Source organism: Pelophylax lessonae (genome assembly GCF_965119305.1).
Source record: "Pelophylax lessonae genome assembly, chromosome: 2".
NCBI lineage: Eukaryota > Metazoa > Chordata > Amphibia > Anura > Ranidae > Pelophylax > Pelophylax lessonae.
The window spans coordinates 713,894,165-713,914,148 of record NC_138769.1 but is presented as its reverse complement, the minus strand read 5'-3'; the positions used below and the strand labels follow the sequence as shown (position 1 = coordinate 713,914,148).

At 43.9% G+C, this 19,984-nt stretch overlaps 1 protein-coding gene across 6 annotated transcripts in view; it reads right to left on the bottom strand.

Moving 5' to 3' along the window:
- The window catches only part of TENM4 (teneurin transmembrane protein 4), a 1,723,986-nt gene that overhangs the window by 334,315 nt on the left and 1,369,687 nt on the right, over window positions 1-19,984 (bottom strand). For all 6 annotated transcript variants that reach the window (XM_082246029.1, XM_082246030.1, XM_082246031.1 and 3 more), the window contains one exon: window positions 19,774-19,984. This exon is cut by the window's right edge and continues 36 nt beyond it. In XM_082246029.1, coding sequence (XP_082102155.1) covers window positions 19,774-19,984 — 211 coding nt within the window. The remainder of the gene's footprint in view (window positions 1-19,773) is intronic.

Genomic DNA, 19,984 nt, shown 5'->3' with positions numbered 1-19,984 from the left:
CACTAATTCTAATAACTAATAACCATTTAGATCATGGCAATATACAGTTGTGTTGCTATAAAGCAGGGATCCCCAAACAAGCCGAGTGTAGCTATCGAACCTTCTATGAATCCTTTTTGTCCTTACGGAGAACATAAGTATATTTTGCCAATTATGTGGCTAGATCAGAGATTCTCAAACTACGGCCCTCCAGCTGTTGCGGAACTACACGTCCCATGAGGCATTGTAAAACTCTGACATTCACAGACATGACTAGACATGATGGGAATTGTAGTTCCTGAACAACTGGAGGGCCGTAGTTCGAAGACCCCTGGTATAGAGGATGATCAGAGACTGTGAACATGCTATAGCCATTCTCAACCAGAGTTCAGTGGAACCTTAAGGTTTTTCTAAAGAAAGCTAGGGGTTCCTTGAGCTGCAGCTGATTGACCTCCCATCTGATGGCGCCTGCATAGTTCCAGGTCCAAAAAACTTGGCAGCGCCAACAGTATGACACCAATGATCTTTTTAGCTGTCTGTAATTTTATTAGCAGGGGTTCCCTGAGACTTGAAAATTATTTTAAGGGTTCCTCTGGAGTATACATTTTGAGAAAAGTTGGTATAGGAGTTGTTGGAGACTGGGGACATGTTTTAGGAGACTGGCATAGACTGAAGACACTTATAAAGGGTAGATGGAAGGCTGCATTTTTTTTTGCCAATGATAACTGGTTAAGGGTCCATTCACATGGGCGGCCCACTCAGCAGACTCCGCCATCGCTCAGCGGGGGGATTGCTCCACTGAGCAGGCGGATGACAGGTCTGTCTCTGCTCACTATGGAGAGCAGAGACAGACAGAGGCCTGCTTTCCCCTATGGGGAAATCGGGCCGCCTGTCTTTCACCCGATCATATCCAATCCTCCAAACGAATGGAAAATAGGGTCACCCTCCGTCTGGATTTGGCGGTCAGGATCAGATCGGATAGCAGCGGGTGTCAGCGGTCATGTCCCCGCTGACATTCGCCGCCCCATAGGGGTAAATGGAGGGCCTGATTAGGTCCGCCTGAAAACAGGAAGACCTGATCGGATAGCCCGTGTGAAAGGATCCAAAAAGTCTCATATATAATACCCAAATTGTGTAGTCTACTCTACAGCAGGAGTAGGCAACCTTTGAGAGGTGGGGATCTACCTAAACATCATAATAGAGATCAAAGATTACCGGGGTTCAGTGACCCCCCCCCCTACTTTTTTAAATTACCTAACAAGGCCTAACTAAATAGTAAGGAAAACTTACTAAAACAAATATAACTGTAAAAATCTTAAAAAAAAAAAAAAAAAACTTAGCCTAGCTTAAGGCTCCATTCACACCTAAGCATAGTGCAACGACAGCGACACATACATACATACATACATACATATACACACACTATTGTTGTATTGCCATCCCATTCTTAGTCCGTAGGGTTCAATATTGCGTTGGCCCACCCTTTGCAGCTAGAACAGCTTCAACTCTTCTGGGAAGGCTGTCCACAAAGTTAAGGAGTGTGTCTATGGGAATGTTTGACCATCCTTTCAGAAACATATTTGTGAGGTCAGGCACTGATGTGGCCTAGAAGGCATGGCTCCCAGTCTCTGCTCCAATTCATCCCAAAGGTGTTCTATTGGGTTGAGGTCAGGACTCTGTGCAGGCCAGTCAAGTGCCTCCACCCCAAACTCGCTCATCCATGTCTTTATGGACCTTGCTTTGTGCACTGCTGCGTAGTCATGTTGGAACAGGAAGGGGCCATCCCCAAACTGTTCCCACAAAGTTGGGAGCATGAAATTGTTCAAAATATCTTGGTATGCTGACACTTTAAGCATTTCCTTCACTGGAACGAAGAGGCCAAGCCCAACCCCTGAAAAACAACTCCACACCATAATCCCCCCTCCACCAAATGATACGAACCAGTGCACAAAGCAAGGTCCATAAAGACATAGATAATTGAGTTTGGGGTGGAGGAACTTGACTGGTCTGAGTCCTGACCTCAACACAATAGGACACCTTTGGGATGAATTAGAGTGGAGACTGCGAGCCAGGCCTTTTCTTCCTACGTCGGTGCTTGACCTCACAATTGTTCTTATGGAAGAATGGTCAAACATTCCCATAGACACTCCTAAACCTTGTGGACAGCCTTCCCTGATGAGTTGAAGCTGTTATAGTTGCAAAGGTTGGGCCAACTCAATATTGAACCTACGGACTAAGACTGGGATGTCATTAAAGTTCATGAGCGTGTAAAGGCAAGTGTCCCAATACTTTTGGTAATATAGTGTGTGTGTGTGTGTGTGTGTGTGTGTGTGTGTTAAGCTCAAATGAGCAGGGCCCTCCAATTCCTCCTGTATTGAATTGTATTGTAACTGCATTGTCTTCCCTCATATTGTAAAGCACTGCGCAAACTGTTGGCGCTATATACATCTTGTATTATAATAATATATACATACACACACACACACTTTTTTGGTGACAGTGGTCATCTCCTAACACCTTTTTCAGCCTGTATTTGTGCATTCAGCAGGCAGCTCGCATCGTGTACCAGCATGTCTGAGAGTCAGTTTGCTACTCTCATCGATTGGCTTCACCTCTGCTCTGAAGCAGACGCTGCTGCAGACAGTCTGAAACGCGGACGCTCTTTTCATTAAATAAAGAGACTCTAATTCATGTTAATAACTCTTCACGGGTCCCTACACTTTTAGCAGACTTCTCTCCTTGTCTAGCTTTGTTTACAGTTCACTTTGGCGACGAGTGAAGAGCTTTGGAGTGGTAAAATGAAACACGGATCAATGGCGGTCACACTGGCTCTCTCTCCTCGTCTTTATAGATGTGTGAAGTATGAAGTTCAGAAGCCTTGTGTGCATCATTGATAAAGTAGTGCCGTTCATTAACACAGACAAGACTTCAATGGCCTCCTGGAGAAAACTAAAAATGGGCTTTTTTCATTTATAGGTTAGGACTCACTTATATCGGGGGTAATGTTGGCCAAAAATGCTACAGTGCTTTGGAATAAGGAAGTGCCATCATCTTTATCCTTTCAGCACTTTTACAGAAATCTTGTCTCCAACCTTAAAAAATTGCAAGTACTGCAGTACCTCCTTGTACCTCATTCTCTTTTGGAAATGTATAATTACTCTGTGCTGGTCCAGCTCCTCCACCCTTCACCCCCCTGAAAAACCTTTTATGTAGCTGCCAGGGAAGGATTAAAGGGGAATACAATTGAGCAGTGGTCTCAAAATGTAGCCCTTTACATGCTTTTTCCAGCACTTGGAGCTCCCACTGACAGCAATGATGAGGTGCCAGAACTTCCACTGCCACCAACAGTGGGGCATTATTTCTGGTTGAAGTTTAAGGCAAACTTTACTGTTCAAGCATGACGACTCCCAGTCAGCTCCATTAACTTCTTCTGATCCGCGCTATAGCCGAAGTACGGCTACAGTGCGGACTCGAATTTCCGGGAGGCCTTCATTATACGGCCTCACAGAAACAGGCTCCCCGCGCGCTCCCCATTCGGGGAAAATCTGTGTCGGCCGTGTCCCTTGGACACTGACAATCACAGATCATGGTAAATGGCCAATCACAGCGGCCATTTACCACGTGATCGGCCCATGCAATGAGAGATGATCTCATATGTAAACATATGAGATCATCTCTCATCGCCAGCTCTCTTCCTCACACAGAGACTGCATGTGAGGAATTAGCAGAGCCGATCAGCCGTTCGGGGACACAGAGGAATGTAATCAGGGCACTGATCACCAGTGCCCTGATTACACAAGGTAAATAAAATACACTAAGTGCCCACCATCAGTGCCCACAGTGCCCGCCATCAGTGCCCACAATCAGTGCCCATAGTGCTGCCAGTCAGTGCCCATCAGTGCCTGCTCATCTAGGCACTGATGAGCACTGATTGGCAGCACTATGGGCACTGAGTGTGGGCACTGATGGTGCTGCCCATCAGTGCCGCCCATCAGTGCCACCCGTCAGTGTCCATCAGTACCACCCATCAGTGTCCAGCAGTGCTGCCTCTCAGTGCCCATCAGTGCAGCCCGTCCGTGCCGCCCATCAGTGCCACCTCTCAGTGCCCAGCAGTGCCACCTCTCAGTGCCCAGCAGTGCCACCTCTCAGTGCCCAGCAGTGCCACCTCTCAGTGCCCAGCAGTGCTGCCTATCAGTGCCGCCTATCAGTGCTCATCAGTGCAGCATATTAGTACCTCCTCATCAGTGCCACCTCATCAGTGCCCATAAGTGCCACCTCATCAGTGCCCATCAGTGCAGCCTATCAGTGCCGCCTCATCAGCGCACATCAGTTAAGGAGAAAAATGTATTTATTTTCAAAATTTACTCGCAGAAAATAAAAAAAAACTTTTTTTTTCTCAAAATTTTCTGTCTTTTTTCTTGTAAGAAATAAAAAACCCAGAGATGATTAAATACCACCAAAAGAAAGCTCTATTTGTGTGAAAAAAATGATTAAAATTTCATATGGGTACAGTGTAGCATGACCGCGCAATTGTCATTCAAAGCGTGAGAGCGCTGAAAGCTGAAAATTGGCCTGGATAGGAAGGGGGTGAAAGTGCCCGGTAGGCAAGTGGTTAAGACATGTTTAAAAAGTTTGGTGTAAAGGAACTGGAGTGGCCTGTACAAAGCTTTGACCTCAACCCTACGGAACACCTTAGAGAAGAATTGGAATGCCAATTTCGAAAAAGTTCTTCTATCTATTTAATTTTATTTGTGAATTATATGTGACAATAGTACTTTGAACAACACTCTATTTATATATTATACCTTTACTGGCATAACACAGGCAATCACTTCACATACCCCTTCAAACACCTTAGAGAAGAATTGGAATGCCAATTGCGAAATAATTCTTCTCATATGTCAGTACCAGACATCACAAGTGCTCTTTTGGATAAAGAGGCACAAATCAAACAGAGTATCTCGTGGAAGTCCTTTCTAGAGGTGTGGAGACTGTTATAAAAGGGAAGGGGAAGGGGAAGGGGAAGGGGAAGGGGAAGGGGAAGGGAAGGGAAGGGGAAGGGAAGGGAAGGGGAAGGGGAAGGGGAAGGGAGGTTGGAGAAAATCAATTTTAATGGCCATTCTTTTGGAACAGGATGTCCAACAAGCTGATGTAGGTGTGATGCTCAGAAGTCCACAAACTTTTGGTCATATGATGTATCTGTGTTTGCAAAGGCCAATGGTGCTGCTAAGAAAAGGGGTCTTCTGAGGTCTTCCTCTGATCAGCAGACACCATAATGATGTTAACAGTTTGCAAAGGCCTACAAGGTTTCCTGCTAAGAAAAGGGGTCTACTAAAGTCTTGTTCTGGTCAGCAGATATAGCAGACGCCATGACTTTGTCATCATTTTGTGCCCATTTAATGATTAATGTACTGGGAATTGTTCAACAGAATTCTCTTGATCTAGACCAGTGATGGCGAACCTTGACACCCCAGATGTTTTGGAACTACATTTCCCATGATGCTCATCAACTACACTACAGAGTCCATGAGCATCATGGCAAATGTAGTTCCAAAATATCTGGACTGCCAAGGTTCGCCATTACTGATCTAGACTCTGAAGTTCGTGTTGCCCATGCAATAGCCAGAGCGAGAGAATGTCACCAGCACACCATGGCTCTCCAGAACAAGTCCAAAGCTTTATTCAGCAATCACTACATTATAACAGAAGCAATGTTTCGAAGCTTCAAAGGACCCCCACATCTGATGAAGGGGTCCTGTGAGCAAGGCCGGGACAAGGGTTAGGCGGGAGGAGGCGGTTGCCCTGGGCGCAATGGTTTACTGGGTGTAGGATCCTCTAAGCTTACACATCATAAACAGCGGAGGGGGAGTGCAGTTTGGTATCTTTGTCCTGGGTGCTGGATAGGGCTGAACAATATTCGATGTAACATCGAATATTGTGCTGCAGGAGTGTGTGATAGTCACATCGCTGGATCAGCTGATATTGGGGACTCACAGTGAAGGAAGGTAGAAGAATACAGCCCTACCGTCCCGCACGTTAAGTCCATCCTGCAGCTCTCCTGACTATCTGAGCGGTGAGCAGCGCGCTGTGAGCAGCGGCACAGGGAACCAATCACGCGTGCCTGCACACCTGACTGGTTAGCTGTGCCGCTACTCATGACGTGATTGGTTCGCTGTGCCGCGCTCACCGCTCGGTCAGGAGAGCTGCAGGACGGACTTAAAATGCGGGACGGATGTCGGCATTGTCGGGCTGTATTCTTCTACCTTCTACCACAACTGTGAGTCCCGATTTCTCTGCTTATAGATCTTCCCATCCAATGGCAGGCACTGATTTCTGATGGTTCAAGTTCTCCTCTCCGCTGTGCCAGTCTTTTATGACTTTTTCTATTTGTCTCCGGCTCCCCGTCTGTCTCCTCCAATTTCTTCTGTCTTACCGTGTCATTCTGATTTACCTTCTCGCCGTACAATCGCACAGTTTACCATTTAGAATCTGAATTATTCGAGAATTGGGAGGGTGGAGATTGTGTGCAGTGTTAGCTCTGTAAAGTTGAACTAGCCCTTCAAGTGCAGAAATGAAACCTATTGCAGCTCACTGGTCTGTAGAGGGTGGGGGTAATCACCTGCTGATCCTGCTAGGAACATACTTCTATTCCTAGGGTGACAACCGTACTGTATCTAGGAGGAGCAGTGTTGTCACTCTAGGAAGGAAGTATGTTAGGACTATATAACACCTCCCCCTCTCTGTAAAATGGGGGGGGGGGTAGTCAATAGAGATAGCTGGGAACAATGCTGAATTATAACTGTCCCCAGAGGAAGAGAGAATAGGAAGTTATCAGTTCACAAGACCTCCTCATTATCACAATACTGCATTTTATGGTATAGTATATGTGTGTTTTAACCCTGTATTTAGCCTGGATTGATGGCTCTCTCAATATGCAATATATATCATTGGGAAAAAAAATATCGCAATGTACTTTTTTTCCAATCGTGCAGCCCTAGTGCTGGATGACATTGTTCCGGCACTGACTGGGAGGCTCCGAAATGCTTCTATTATAATGATGTGATCGCTGAATAACGCTTTGGACCTGTTCTTGAAATCCATGGTGTATTGGGGACATTCTCTCCCTTTGAATATCAGTGTTTGCCGCAGCACCCCCTTACTCATACAGCTACTTTTCCAGAGTGTTTACATTGGGAATAGTGTGTTAGAAATTCATGCAATAGCCTCAGATTGTAGAGCTGCTCAACTGCTTTTACATCCTTTGAACAGGTGATGGGAGTGTTATCACGGATGGAAGGTGCTCTTTTCCCTCCATAGCCTAAAAGTCTTTTGACCAAAGCATTCTAGTTTAGGTCCCAGCTGGTGCCTGTAGACGCTGCAAGATGGTTGGATTGAGTTTAGATATCTGGCCATGCTCTAAGCTCTATGTCCACTATTTAATATTTGTCTAGATGCTGTTAAAGCAAGGGATGTCTATACATTTCAATTATCTCTGCAGCAACACGGGGCCTGAAAAATATCGCACGGTTTCCCCCTCTACTGGCAGTAAAGGTTAAAGGTCAAACTGTGAGCAAACACAACACAGCAATTTCTCTCCAGAAAGCCATCGGTCATATCGGACTGAATAATGATCTCCAGTTCTGACCTGTGGTCATTAGCCGAGTAATATGAATGCTCGGCATAATTGCCTAATTAGAGAAAATGAGCCCAGTCACTTTTTTTGATTAATGTGTTATATTAAATGTCAGCTTTAGTTAGTGGTCACCGAGCGGCTGTGCGTGTAATCCGCCGTGTGATTTGCCTGTTAATTTATACATTCTGAAGGAGAACTTGGAGACCCGAAGAGAGGTCACATGGAACTTTCAGAAATCCTTGGGGAGATCAAGGTTATATTTCCCCCTCATCCACACTTGGACAGCCTCTATTTGCCGGAATTTATAGAACACCTTTACTCTGTGCTTTAAATTAGTTCTTGGAATGCATACGGGGAATACGAGGAATATTTAGCTGCAGTGCACCAGTATATATCACTTTTCTTTTTTTTTTTTGTTAAAAATCTGGGAACCCCTTTTGCCTATTAATTTGTAGTTCATAAGTACTCCCAAACACACCCACAGGTGCTCATTGGTGTCGGCTAGAGAAATCCTGGATCAAGAACCAAGGCAATGCTAGTCATCAAACATATCTTGAAAATATGAAATGTATTCATGATATGATAAACAGAGAGAGAAATCACATGCTTCAGAAAGCAAACCCTCCTATCTCACAAGTATGGTTCTCTCTGGACTCTGCCAACAGTTCATTAAACCCAGACCAGCCCATAACCTGTGGACTAAAGTGACCCTGTCCCTACCCATAATCTGCGGACTAAAGTGACCCTGTCCCTACCCATAATCTGTGGACTAAAGTGAACCTGTCCCTACCCATAATCTGTGGACTAAAGTGACCCTGTCCCTACCCATAACCTGTAGACTAAAGTGACCCTGTCCCTACCCATAACCTGTAGACTAAAGTGACCCTGTCCCTATCCATAATCTGTGGACTAAAGTGAACCTGTCCCTACCCATAATCTGTGGACTAAAGTGACCCTGTCCCTACCCATAATTTGTGGACTAAAGTGACCCTGTCCCTACCCATAATCTGTGGACTAAAGTGAACCTGTCCCTACCCATAATGTGTGGACTAAAGTGACCCTGTCCCTACCCATAACCTGTAGACTAAAGTGACCCTATCCCTACCCATAATCTGTAGACTAAAGTGACCCTGTCCCTACCCATAACCTGTAGACTAAAGTGACCCTGTCCCTACCTATAACCTGTAGACTAAAGTGACCCTGTCCCTACCCATAATCTGTGGACTAAAGTGAACCTGTCCCTACCCATAACCTGTAGACTAAAGTGACCCTATCCCTACCCATAATCTGTAGACTAAAGTGAACCTGTCCCTACCCATAACCTGTAGACTAAAGTGACCCTGTCCCTACCCATAATCTGTGGACTAAAGTGAACCTGTCCCTACCCATAATCTGTGGACTAAAGTGACCCTGTCCCTACCCATAACCTGTAGACTAAAGTGACCCTGTCCCTACCCATAATCTGTAGACTAAAGTGACCCTGTCCCTACCCATAATCTATAGACTAAAGTGACCCTGTCCCTACCCATAATCTGTGGACTAAAGTGACCCTGTCCCTTACAGAAGCCTTGTAAATATCATCTATACCTTTCTTTCTAGGCAACTTGTTTCTTAAAATGCTGCCACTTTGCTGGTGCATGTGTCTGACACTTCCAGGTGAGTCAATTAACAGCTCCCACTGCTGAGTAACGCAGTGGTTGCCCCTGTTGGCTCATATGTCATGTAATGGTATATGCTTTCTATCGGCTAAAACAAAAACAAAGTCTAAATATGCCTAAAAAAAAAAAAAAAAATGTGCAAACACACACTGAAAAATTAAACTGCATGTAAATGTTTGCTCAGATGTGAGACGCGCATAGGAACCTGCAGTAATGTGGGCTCCTAGTTCCAAAATTATTCCTTGAGACCCTTTCACACTGATTGTTTTTTCTTCCTTTTTGGCCTTACCGAAAAAATGCATGACCATTAAATCCTATGGAGCACTTAACACCAATAAGTTGCAGATCAGTTGCGTTTTTAATGCAAGGAAGCTTTGGGGGGGTTTTAGGTTGCACACTAAAACCATGCACTCTGTACACAGCACACCCCTGAACTCTGCACTCAATACGCAACACATCCCTGAACCCTTCACTGTGTACATGACCCATTCTCTAAACTATGTACATAACACACCCCTGAACCCTGCAATACATTTGTGACCTATTCCTGAACTCTGCGCACAACCGGCCCTTTGAGGGTAACCACACTGCTGATGTGGCCCACGATGAAATTGAGTTTGACATCGCTGCCTTAGAAGGTTAAAAATCTACACAATCTAGCCTGATCAACACTATGCAAAGATGTATTGCACTGCGTGAGGCAAATGGTGGTCACACCAGATACTGACTGGTCTTCGGACCCCCCAATACAGTAAAACTGCACATTTTAGAGTGGACTTTTATTGTGGCCAGTCTAAGGCAAACCTGTGCAATATTCATGCTGTCTAATCAGCATCTTGATATGCCACACCTGTGAGGTGGACTGATTATCTCGGCAAAGGAGAAGTGATCACTAACACAGATTTAGACAGATTTGTGAACAATATTTGAGAGAAATCGGCCTTTTGTGTACATAGAAAAAGACTTAGATCTTTGAGTTCAGCTCAAGAAAAATGGGGGCAAAAACAAAAGTGTTGCATTTATAATTTTGTTCAGTGTGTGTATATATTCACATGCGGTTACAGTAGAGTGTTTTACTCAGGGCATTGAATCACAGTGCTTGCATTGGTTTTTTTCTTTGCTTTTTTTTTTTTGCTTTTTTTTTTTTTAATAAGAACCTGACAGCTCAGATGAGAGAGAGAGCCACTTTGTCAGTGGACTGCAATTTTGAAAGTGATACAGGCTTTTATTTAACCACTTTACCACCGGAGGATTTTGCTGTCTTACGTCCAGGCCACTTTTTGCGATTCGGCGCTGTGCGACTTTAACTCACAATTGCGCGGTCGTGCGACGCTGTACCCAAACGAAATTTACGTCCTTTTTTTCCCACAAACAGAGCTTTCTTTTGGTGGTATTTGATCACCTGTGCGATTTTTACTTTTTGCGCTATAAACAAAAAAAGAGCGTTTATTTTGAAAAAATAACAATATTTTTAACATTTTTTTTATATGAAATTCCCCCCAAAAAAGATGTAAAAACCAATTTTTTTTTACATTTTTGGCTAATTTGTTTTCTGCTACCCATGTTTGGTAAAAAAAAAATCACAATAAGCGTATTTTGATTGGTTTGCGCAAAAGTTATTGTGTTTACTAACAAAGGAAAAGATTTCTGTCATTTTTGGTGTTTTTTTTTTTTTTAACGCGTAATGGCGGCGATCTGCGATTTTTTTTGCGGTACTGTGACATTGCGGCGGACAGATCGGACCCTTGACTGACATTTTTGACACTTTTGGGGGTACCAGTGACATTACTGCAGTAATCAGTGCTATAAATATGCACTGTTACTGTAAAAATGACACTGGCAGGGAAGGGGTTAATTTTATTGGAGAGGAAGGGGTTAATGTATGCCTGGTGCTTACTGACATGTGGGGGGGGGGAGGTGACTATGTGACAGAAGGACAGATCGGATGTCCAGCTATGCTGAACACTCCGATCTGTCACTCCCTGTCACTTGGGAGATCCGCCCGCTTGTGTTTACACAGGCGGGCGGATCTCCACACTAGATCCCCGACGATCGGGGATGAGCGGCGGCGATCGCCGCTGCTCTTCCCCTGGCCAGACTCCCGCTGTGAATGAAAACAGCGGGAGCGAGCCTCCGGCGGCGCGCAAGCGCCGCCCAGAAGGGGGAGTGTCTGACGACGTAGTACTACGTCTTCAGACGATAACGAGCCACTCTGCCGCAGTAATATTACTGTGGGCGGAGGTAAAGTGGTTAAAAAAAAATAAATTTAAAAAAGCATAAAAACATTATAAATCGTTACACGTAAATAATATTTTAAAGATGGTTCATTTGAGAGGTTGGAATTAAAACATAAATCAAGTAGTTTATTATAAGAGTTGTATTAAATAAAAGCCTATGGTCTTAAATAATTGTTTTTTTTTTTTTTTTTTTTTTTTTTTTTTTTTTTTAGGTAGGCAAATTAATTTGTAGTCAATTAAAGGTTGTCTAAATCCAAGAAGACAAAATGTAATATTTTGCAGCTTACCACATGTGTCTAAATCCAAGAAGACAAAATGTAATATTTTGCAGCTTACCACATGTGTCTAAATCCAAGAAGACAAAATGTAATATTTTGCAGCTTACCACATGTGGCGGTTGCTTTTTATTTTTTTAACCTTTATTTTCACCTGGTGATCCTATCGGTAAACCAATGTCCACCTAGAGTGACAACTCTCACTCATTGTACTGTATCTATGGAGGAGTAGCATTGTCACCCTAGAAGAGGAAGGGAGGTAGGACTACAGAACATCTGCATAATATGGTCGAAGGTTGTTTTGTTGTTCCCAAAGGAAAGGGGAAATAACGCCGCTTAAAGTCGGCCATTCATGGATCTAAATGCGGCCAGTTCAGCAGGGACCGGCTAAATTTTGATCCATGTATGGGTACCTTGGTTGTACACAAGTTGATCCATTAATCAGCTTGTGTATAACCAGCCAATGTTAGAGAATGAGAATCAAGCAATTTCCTTTCCTTCCACCCCTAGTGGTGGAAGGAAAGGAAATTTTGTAATGCATTGTTGCTTAAGATTTTAATGCAACATAGGCAGAGTACACAGGGACTAACTGGACTTTTGGCAGGATCTTTTTTTTTTAAGCTGTTGCAGGATTTTTAAAGTTGCTTTCCTTATAGTGGGGATGCCCCCTAACTACAAATGTTAAATGCTCGTTTAAGGCTAGGGGACTGGAAGACACAGTTTTACTTACCCAATCTTCAACTCCTGCAGACTCCCTTTAGGCTGTAAAACTGGTCTCCACAGCCTCTTCTCCCCTAAGCACAAGCTTTCGGAGGTCCTCTGTGTCATTATGTCCAATGTAGAGACAATAGCCCTGCATTGGATGAGAGGAGGATGAGGGACAATCGAGGAGAAGGCCGGCTGCCAAGGGAGTAGACCAGGTGGTCTCCAAACTTTCTAAACAAAGAGACAGACTACTGTTCATCAAACTTTAGGGGGGGGCAGACTGTGGCATTGGGAGTAGGAATTGTGCATGTTAACATGTACTAGGGGAAGGAATAGTGCCCCATCGTTGGCATCAGTTTGAGGCATGGTGCCCCATTGTTGACATCAATGGGAGAAATAGGGTTCCATCGTTGATATCAGTAGCAAAAATGATGCCCCATTGTTGGCGTCGGTGGGATGAATAGTGTCTTGTATCAGTGGCAGGAAAAATGCCCCAAAGGCTGGATAAAGGCAAACAAAGGGCCACAGCCAGCCCTAGGGCCAAAGTTTGGCGACCACTGGAGTAGAGCTTTGGGTAAATAAAAGGGCCTTTTGAGGCCCTTAGACCTAACCAAACATTTAACTCTTGCAGTGCGGGGGGCCAGGAGGGAGGACCTTTCCTCTTTCTGCAGATGGACTTTAAGGAGACCTAAAATGGCGAACTGTGAAATTTTTTTTTTTTACCCATACTGTACATATACTTAAACCAACGCATACTCACACTGCCAACGCTGGACTGGGCATTAATTACCTCTGGTCAACAAAGGGACAAAAATACACCAGTCTAAAAATAATTAAATATACGCATACAGTGCAGACACTTAAGCCCCGTACACACGATCAGATTATCGAACGATCTGTCGTCCGTTTTTTGTGGCATGCTAGTCTGATGTGGAAAGTGAAGAGGTTATTTTCATACGAATTTTCCCGTAAGACAGAATTCTACTTCAGAAGTGATGTCATGTGTTTGATCGCTTTGTATGTGTTCCTTCGTCTCTGAGCATGCCTAGTCTTGCTCTTAAGATTTTTTTTCCGTCAAAATCTGTACTAATGAGACGAAAATCGGACGTTGTGTTGACGGAGGACAAAAATTTTATAGCCTGCACATCAGGATTTTGTCAGCCGAATAGTCGGAGTCGGCTGTCGGAAGCACCATACTAACACGAAAATCAGCAGATCGATCGTCAGACGAAGTTTCCCTTCCGAATTTCTTATCGTGTGTACGGGGCTTTAGACGGGCCAGCACACACCTACATACCTTGCTACAATGTGCTTCAGAACCCTTGAAACCTGCATTATGTCCCTTCCCCCTCCCACTTTTTCTGTCAATAGAAAGATTGCGGAGGAGGAAAGCTAGCCTCCTACACTACCAGAAAGTGATGAATCTCAAAGGTTGGTGGGCTTGAGGGGTCACAAAGAGTGCCTAGCATACCTCTACCTTTGTATTCAGCTTACACTTACTCCTTGTCCCTCAACTTCTACTGTAAAAAAAGAACTCCTCTAAAATGAGTCATTCTGCATTCCAAAGACGCCCTATCAATCAGTAGGAGACAGTAAATCTATCAGTCAAATGTAGATAAAAAAAAACAAAGATAAAAAGTGTTATTGGTGAAAAACAGCTCTTCTTCATACTGCAGTTATTTAAGAAAAACGTACTAAGAGGTGGAATGACATTTGAGGAGACCGGTGACCCATAAAACCATGACCTCCACTGCAAGCACTTAGTGACGGGAATTTCCTTCACTCTCAGGCTAGGTGATAGCTCACCGAATTCTCTCTGCCAACTTCAAAGGGAACTTTTAAATAACTGCTGGATGGAAGTGATGGAAGCTCTATGACAGGCATGTCAAACTGGGGTCTCAAGAGCCAGCTCATCGCTAATTCCCCGGGACGACCTCTCTTTTTTCGTTTTCTTTAGACCTCGTTTCTACTCAGCTGCCAGGGATGTTTCTACGGCACCTCAACAAATTCACTGCTGCTAGGGCTGTCAGCACTAGGAATGAGCTTGGGAGTGCTTGCATCCAACGGGAGTGAGTCCACCATGACTAGATCAAGGTACTGTGCCAATCATAAGGTGTTCCCCAACTGGCAGCCATACGTATGCAAGGGGAGTATATATATGTGGGGCTGCAGGGCGGGGACCCCCTCATACGCTTATGATTGGCACAGAAAAGTGACAGATTATTATTTTATTTAGTTCAGGTACTTATATAATGCAATCAATTTACCGTATTTTCCGGCGTATAAGACGACCCCCCTAATTTTCAAGTTAAAACATAGGTTTTGGGCTATACTCGCCGTATAAGACTACCCCCCTTTCCGAAGCAAGGCAACACCATTGAAAAACATCAGATTTCTCATAGATCTCCAAGGTACCCCAAGTACTGTAATACATGTAATCTCTCATAATATCTCCAAGGTACCCTAAGTATAAGTATTACCAGTAGATGTAATCTCAAGACGCTGGCTGTGGGGGAATCCTGTACCGGTATACCGTATGTACCGTAGCTTCGGCTACATACAGTGTACCGCGCTGAGCCAATCACAGCGATGTATTCTATTATTGAATGCAAAGCCTGCTCGGATTGGCAGAGTCAGAGAGGCGGGCTGATGCTACTCCACCAATCCAAGCAGGCTTTGCATTCAATAATAGAATACATCGCTCTGATTGGCTCAGCGCGGTACACTGTATGTAGCCGAAGCTACGGTACATACGGTATACCGGTACAGGATTCCCACACAGCCAGCGTCTTGGGAGATTACATCTACCGGTAATACTTATACTTAGGTTACCGTGGAGATATTATACTCGGCGTATAAGACGACCCCCCATTTTTGGGGAATTTTTTTGAGCTTCAAAAGTAGTCTTATATGCCAGAAAATACTGTACATGTTTATTACACATTCACATTAGTCCCTGCCCTCAAGGAGCTTACAATCCAAGGTCCCTAACTCACATTCAGACAAACACATACTAGGGCCAATACAGGAGCCAATTAGCCTTAACCAACCAATTACCCAATTAAGCATATCTTTGGAGTGTGGGAGGAAACCCATGCTGGCACAGCAAGAACATGAAAACTCCAGCAGGTAGTGCCATGGTTGGGATTCGAACCGATGACCACTTAGCCACTGTGCTGCCCGGTTCCTGGTGGGCTCACCCACGTTGGATTCAAACACACAACTTCCTCCCTAGACCCTAGTCAGCCAGAAAAGCAAGTAAAAGTGTTGAACAGTGGGTCCCTGACCCGTAACCTCAAGATTACCTTAAGCGGACCCTAACAATAAACCCTACCATCTCCTGAACCCTAAAACTTAGCTCAACCCCCAAACAATAATGTGGCTCTAAAGCCAATTTTAATTTTAGAGAAGGAAAGCTTAGAACCTCTACCAAAATAAAACACCTCCTGGGCATGAGTGTAATGATTAGGTGCGAGTTCTTCATAAACATCTGCTTCACCACAAGGGATAAGGACACACACACCGCCCTGCTGCCCTTCAAGGACTGGGGGAGTCCCAGTAGCACGCAATAAAAAAAACAAGAGAGAGGGTGCACCAGCCTAGTGCATTATCCCATGCACCATTTATCACTTGAGCTCCGGAAGGTTTTACCTCCTTCATGACCATTTTTTTGCTATTCAGCACTGAGCTACTTACACAAAAAAAACTACATTTTGAAAAAAAAAAAAACCCCAATATTTTCGACTTTCTGTCATAAAACATCTATTTAGCCCAAAATGTATTCTACTACGTCTTTAGTATTAAAAAAAAAAAAACAAAAAACAAAATAAGTATACTATAATTGGTTTGTATGAAAATGATAGTGTCTACAAACTATGGTATATATTATTATTATTATTATTTCAGGTACTTCTATAGCGCTGTCAATTTTATGCAGCGCTTTATATATACATTGTACATTCACATCAGTCCCTGGCCTCAAGGAGCTTACAATCTAAGGTCCCTAACTCACATACATACACAGTAGGGCCAATTTTATACAGGATCCAATTAACCTACCAACATGTCTAGATTTGATACTGATGTACTGATCTCATTTCTTGAGGCCCTAAAACGCCAGAACAGTACAAATTCCCCCCAAATGACCCCTTTTTAGAAAGAAGACATTCTGAGGCATTTAGTAAGAGGCAAAGGGAGTTTTTTGAAGTTATACTTTGTCACAATTTTTTCTGAAAACAAAGAAATTGAATACATTTTTCTTTTTTCTTTCCACAATTTTTTTTTTACATACCATCATCATTGCAGTACACGACTGTATACGACTGTTGTGGCGGTGATCAGGGACACTGACTGCTGAGAGTATTTTTGTTTCATTTTTTACTATTTTTGTTTTACATATTTTTCATCAGAGTAGTTCATTGCTACCATAGTAACACTGTACTACTTTGGGGGTTGATAAGGGATCTTTTTTTTTTTTTTTTTTTTACACTTTGCTTGCTTTTACAGCGGAGATCAGTTTTGCAGTTGAACAGCAGAGCTTTCAACTGTCATGAATTGGTTAATGCGGAGTTCCGCCCTTAAAAACAAAAAAAATTAAAAGTCAGCAGCTACAAATACTGGAGCTGCTGACTTTTAAATAGTAGAACTTACCTGTCCAGGGAGCCCGCGATGTCGGCACCCAAAGCCGATTTACATATCGGCTCTCGGGTGCTGCCGCCGCCCTTCCAGGGTAAGGGAACCCAGCAGTGAAGCCTTTCGGCTTCACTGCTGGTTCCCTACTGCACATGCGCAAAGCGCGCTGCGCTTTGTAATTGGCCCAGCGGCGGATGAAAAAGGAGGAGGGTCAAACTTCCGAGGGACAGCGCCGCGGCGCTGTCTCACAGAAAGTGGGGAAGGGTACCCATTTCTCCCCACCCCCTGAAAGGTGCCAAATGGGGCACCAGAGGAAGGGAGGAAGCAGATCAGCGGAGTTCCACTTTTGAGTGGAACCCCGCTTTAACTAATCATGACAGCTGTGAACACTAGTGATTGTCCAATAACACTGTACAGGGTGCTGTGATTGGCCCAGGTACACAGCATTGTCAACACAGCTTGTGGAAGGGGGGGGGGTGCACAGTGCCACCCTTAGCCGGAGCAGCCATAATCAATTACATGTAATTGATTTTACCTGCATGTGTCAACCTGCCGCAGAATATGTACTGTGTCTGTGACTGATTGGCGAGTGGTTAATATTCCACAAATAAAATAACTCACAAACCATAACACAGAATATGAAGGGAAAGTACCCCCTTCTTCAGAGCCAAACCTGAAGAAGGGGGTAATTCCCTCGAAACGTGTAAGCCACCTAGGATCATGGTTGTTCCCTCCCCAAAGCCTGGAGCATGCCAAGTGGAGTAAGCAACCTGTAGATGATGCTTTATTTGATATGCTGTGTGTATCACATGGTTTGTGAGTATATTTATTTGAAGATTATTAACCACTTCTGGACCAGAAGATTTTCCCCCTTATAGACCAGGCCATTTTGTGCGATTTGGCACTGCATTACTTTAACGGACAATTGTGCGCTCGTGCGACGGTGTACCCAAATAAATTGATACATATTGATTTAAATAAGATAATAATATCAATATAAATATTGATCAATTGATGTAATTTCCCCCCCCCCCCCCACAAACAGAGCTTTCTTTTGGAGGTATTTGATCACCTGTGCAATTTTTATTTTTTGCGCTATAAACAAAAAAAAGAGCGACAATTCTGAAAAAAAAAAACCACAATAATTTTTAACTTTTTTTTTTTCATCATTTTAGGCCAATTTGTATTCTGCTACATATTTTTGGTAAAAAAAAAAAAAAAAAAAAAACGCAATAAGCATATTTTAATTGGTTTGCACAAAAGTTATCGCGTCTACAAACTAGAGGAAAGATTTATATCATTTTTATTTATTTATTTTTTACTAGTAATGGCGGCGATCAGCGATTTTTAGCAGGACTGCGACATTGCGGCGGACAGATCGGACCCCTAACTGACATTTTGGACACTTTTGGGGGTACCAGTGACATTACCACAGTAATCAGTGCTAAAAATATGCACTGTTACTGTAATAATGACACTGGCAGGGAAGGGGTTAACCCAAGGGCGATCAAAGAGTTAAATGTGACCCTTGGAGGTACTTTCTAACTGTAAGGGAGATGGACTTGTGAAATCAATACAGATACCTGTGATCCTAAATAGGAGGAACACAGGAGCTCTGTGTTGATAGATGGGAGAACGGTCTGCTGTGTTTACAACAGCAGACCGCCATTCTGTCTTCGTGGGGCTCAATCGTGGGTGCCCGGCGGCAATTGCGGCCGTCGACCCCGTGGGTCAGCTTCCCCCGCTGGTGAGTGGGCGCACCCCCAGGATCGCTCCCGCGAACGGCCCTACAGGTACAACGATTCGTGGGACCCTTCCAACATGCTGTATATCTGTGGTGGCTGGTCAACAAGTGGTTATTAATAATAGGTGCGTGGGTAATGCAATAGACGCCCTTTTTTTTTTTTTTTTGTAGAAGGGTTAAACCTCTGTCAGGTTTTTATTGCCGTCTATGTCCCCACTGGAGACAGTCACCCTCTTTTTGTTTCTCCTAATGACCATTGTAACCAAAAAGGAAAATGAGGGGAAAATTTGAAATTTTTAAGCAGAAATTTAATGTTAACCAAATTACTTATCATGTTTTAGGACGCCTTTTCGTCAGAGCTGTCCTTTCATTTCTCATCACAGCATCACCGTCCCTTGCTTTAACTTTTGACTTTCACAGAGTCCTTTCCTGTAATTTCCTGCATGTTTGATTGGCCCACTCATTCTTTCAAAATTATAACATTTTAGGCATCCCCTGCAATTGGGATTTCATTTTAAAGTCTGGAAGGGTTATCTGCTACAAATGTACATTGGTCACCCATAGGGGATTGTTTTTTTTCTCAACAAAACTTAAGGCTAGAAGGTGTTTTCATCATTACTGTCCCAGAAAACGGGAGGTATAAATACATATTTTTCAGTTTAGGAATATTGTATTTAGCCGAAAGCCTCTAATTATCACTGTTTATAGAGTTTTATTGGTGCTTGCCAAACTCCTGAAATATCTCAGAATCTATTTTCCTGTTTGTATGCTTAAAACAAATCAAAGAAGTCCCGATTACTCATTTTTCAAGATCCTTTATGAATCCTAAGATTACCTTTTTCCTGTCTCTAACCTGTCAGCACATCCCTGAAAGCAACGCGGAATCCTACCGGCAGCCACTAGGCCGTACCTGGTCTCCAGGGGGATGTTGCTATTGAGGAGCCAGTTGTCCTGGGCATGGACGGGATCCTGGGCACTCCCGGGCGGCTCTCCTGAGAGTGAGTGATCTGTGGGGGCGGGGCTGGGGTTACTCCGAGGTGTGAAGTTGCCCCTGTTCAGGGAGTTGATCGAAGCTGCATGGTGGGGGTTTGGCGGGTGAGACAGCGGCGGGGGAGGCGTCC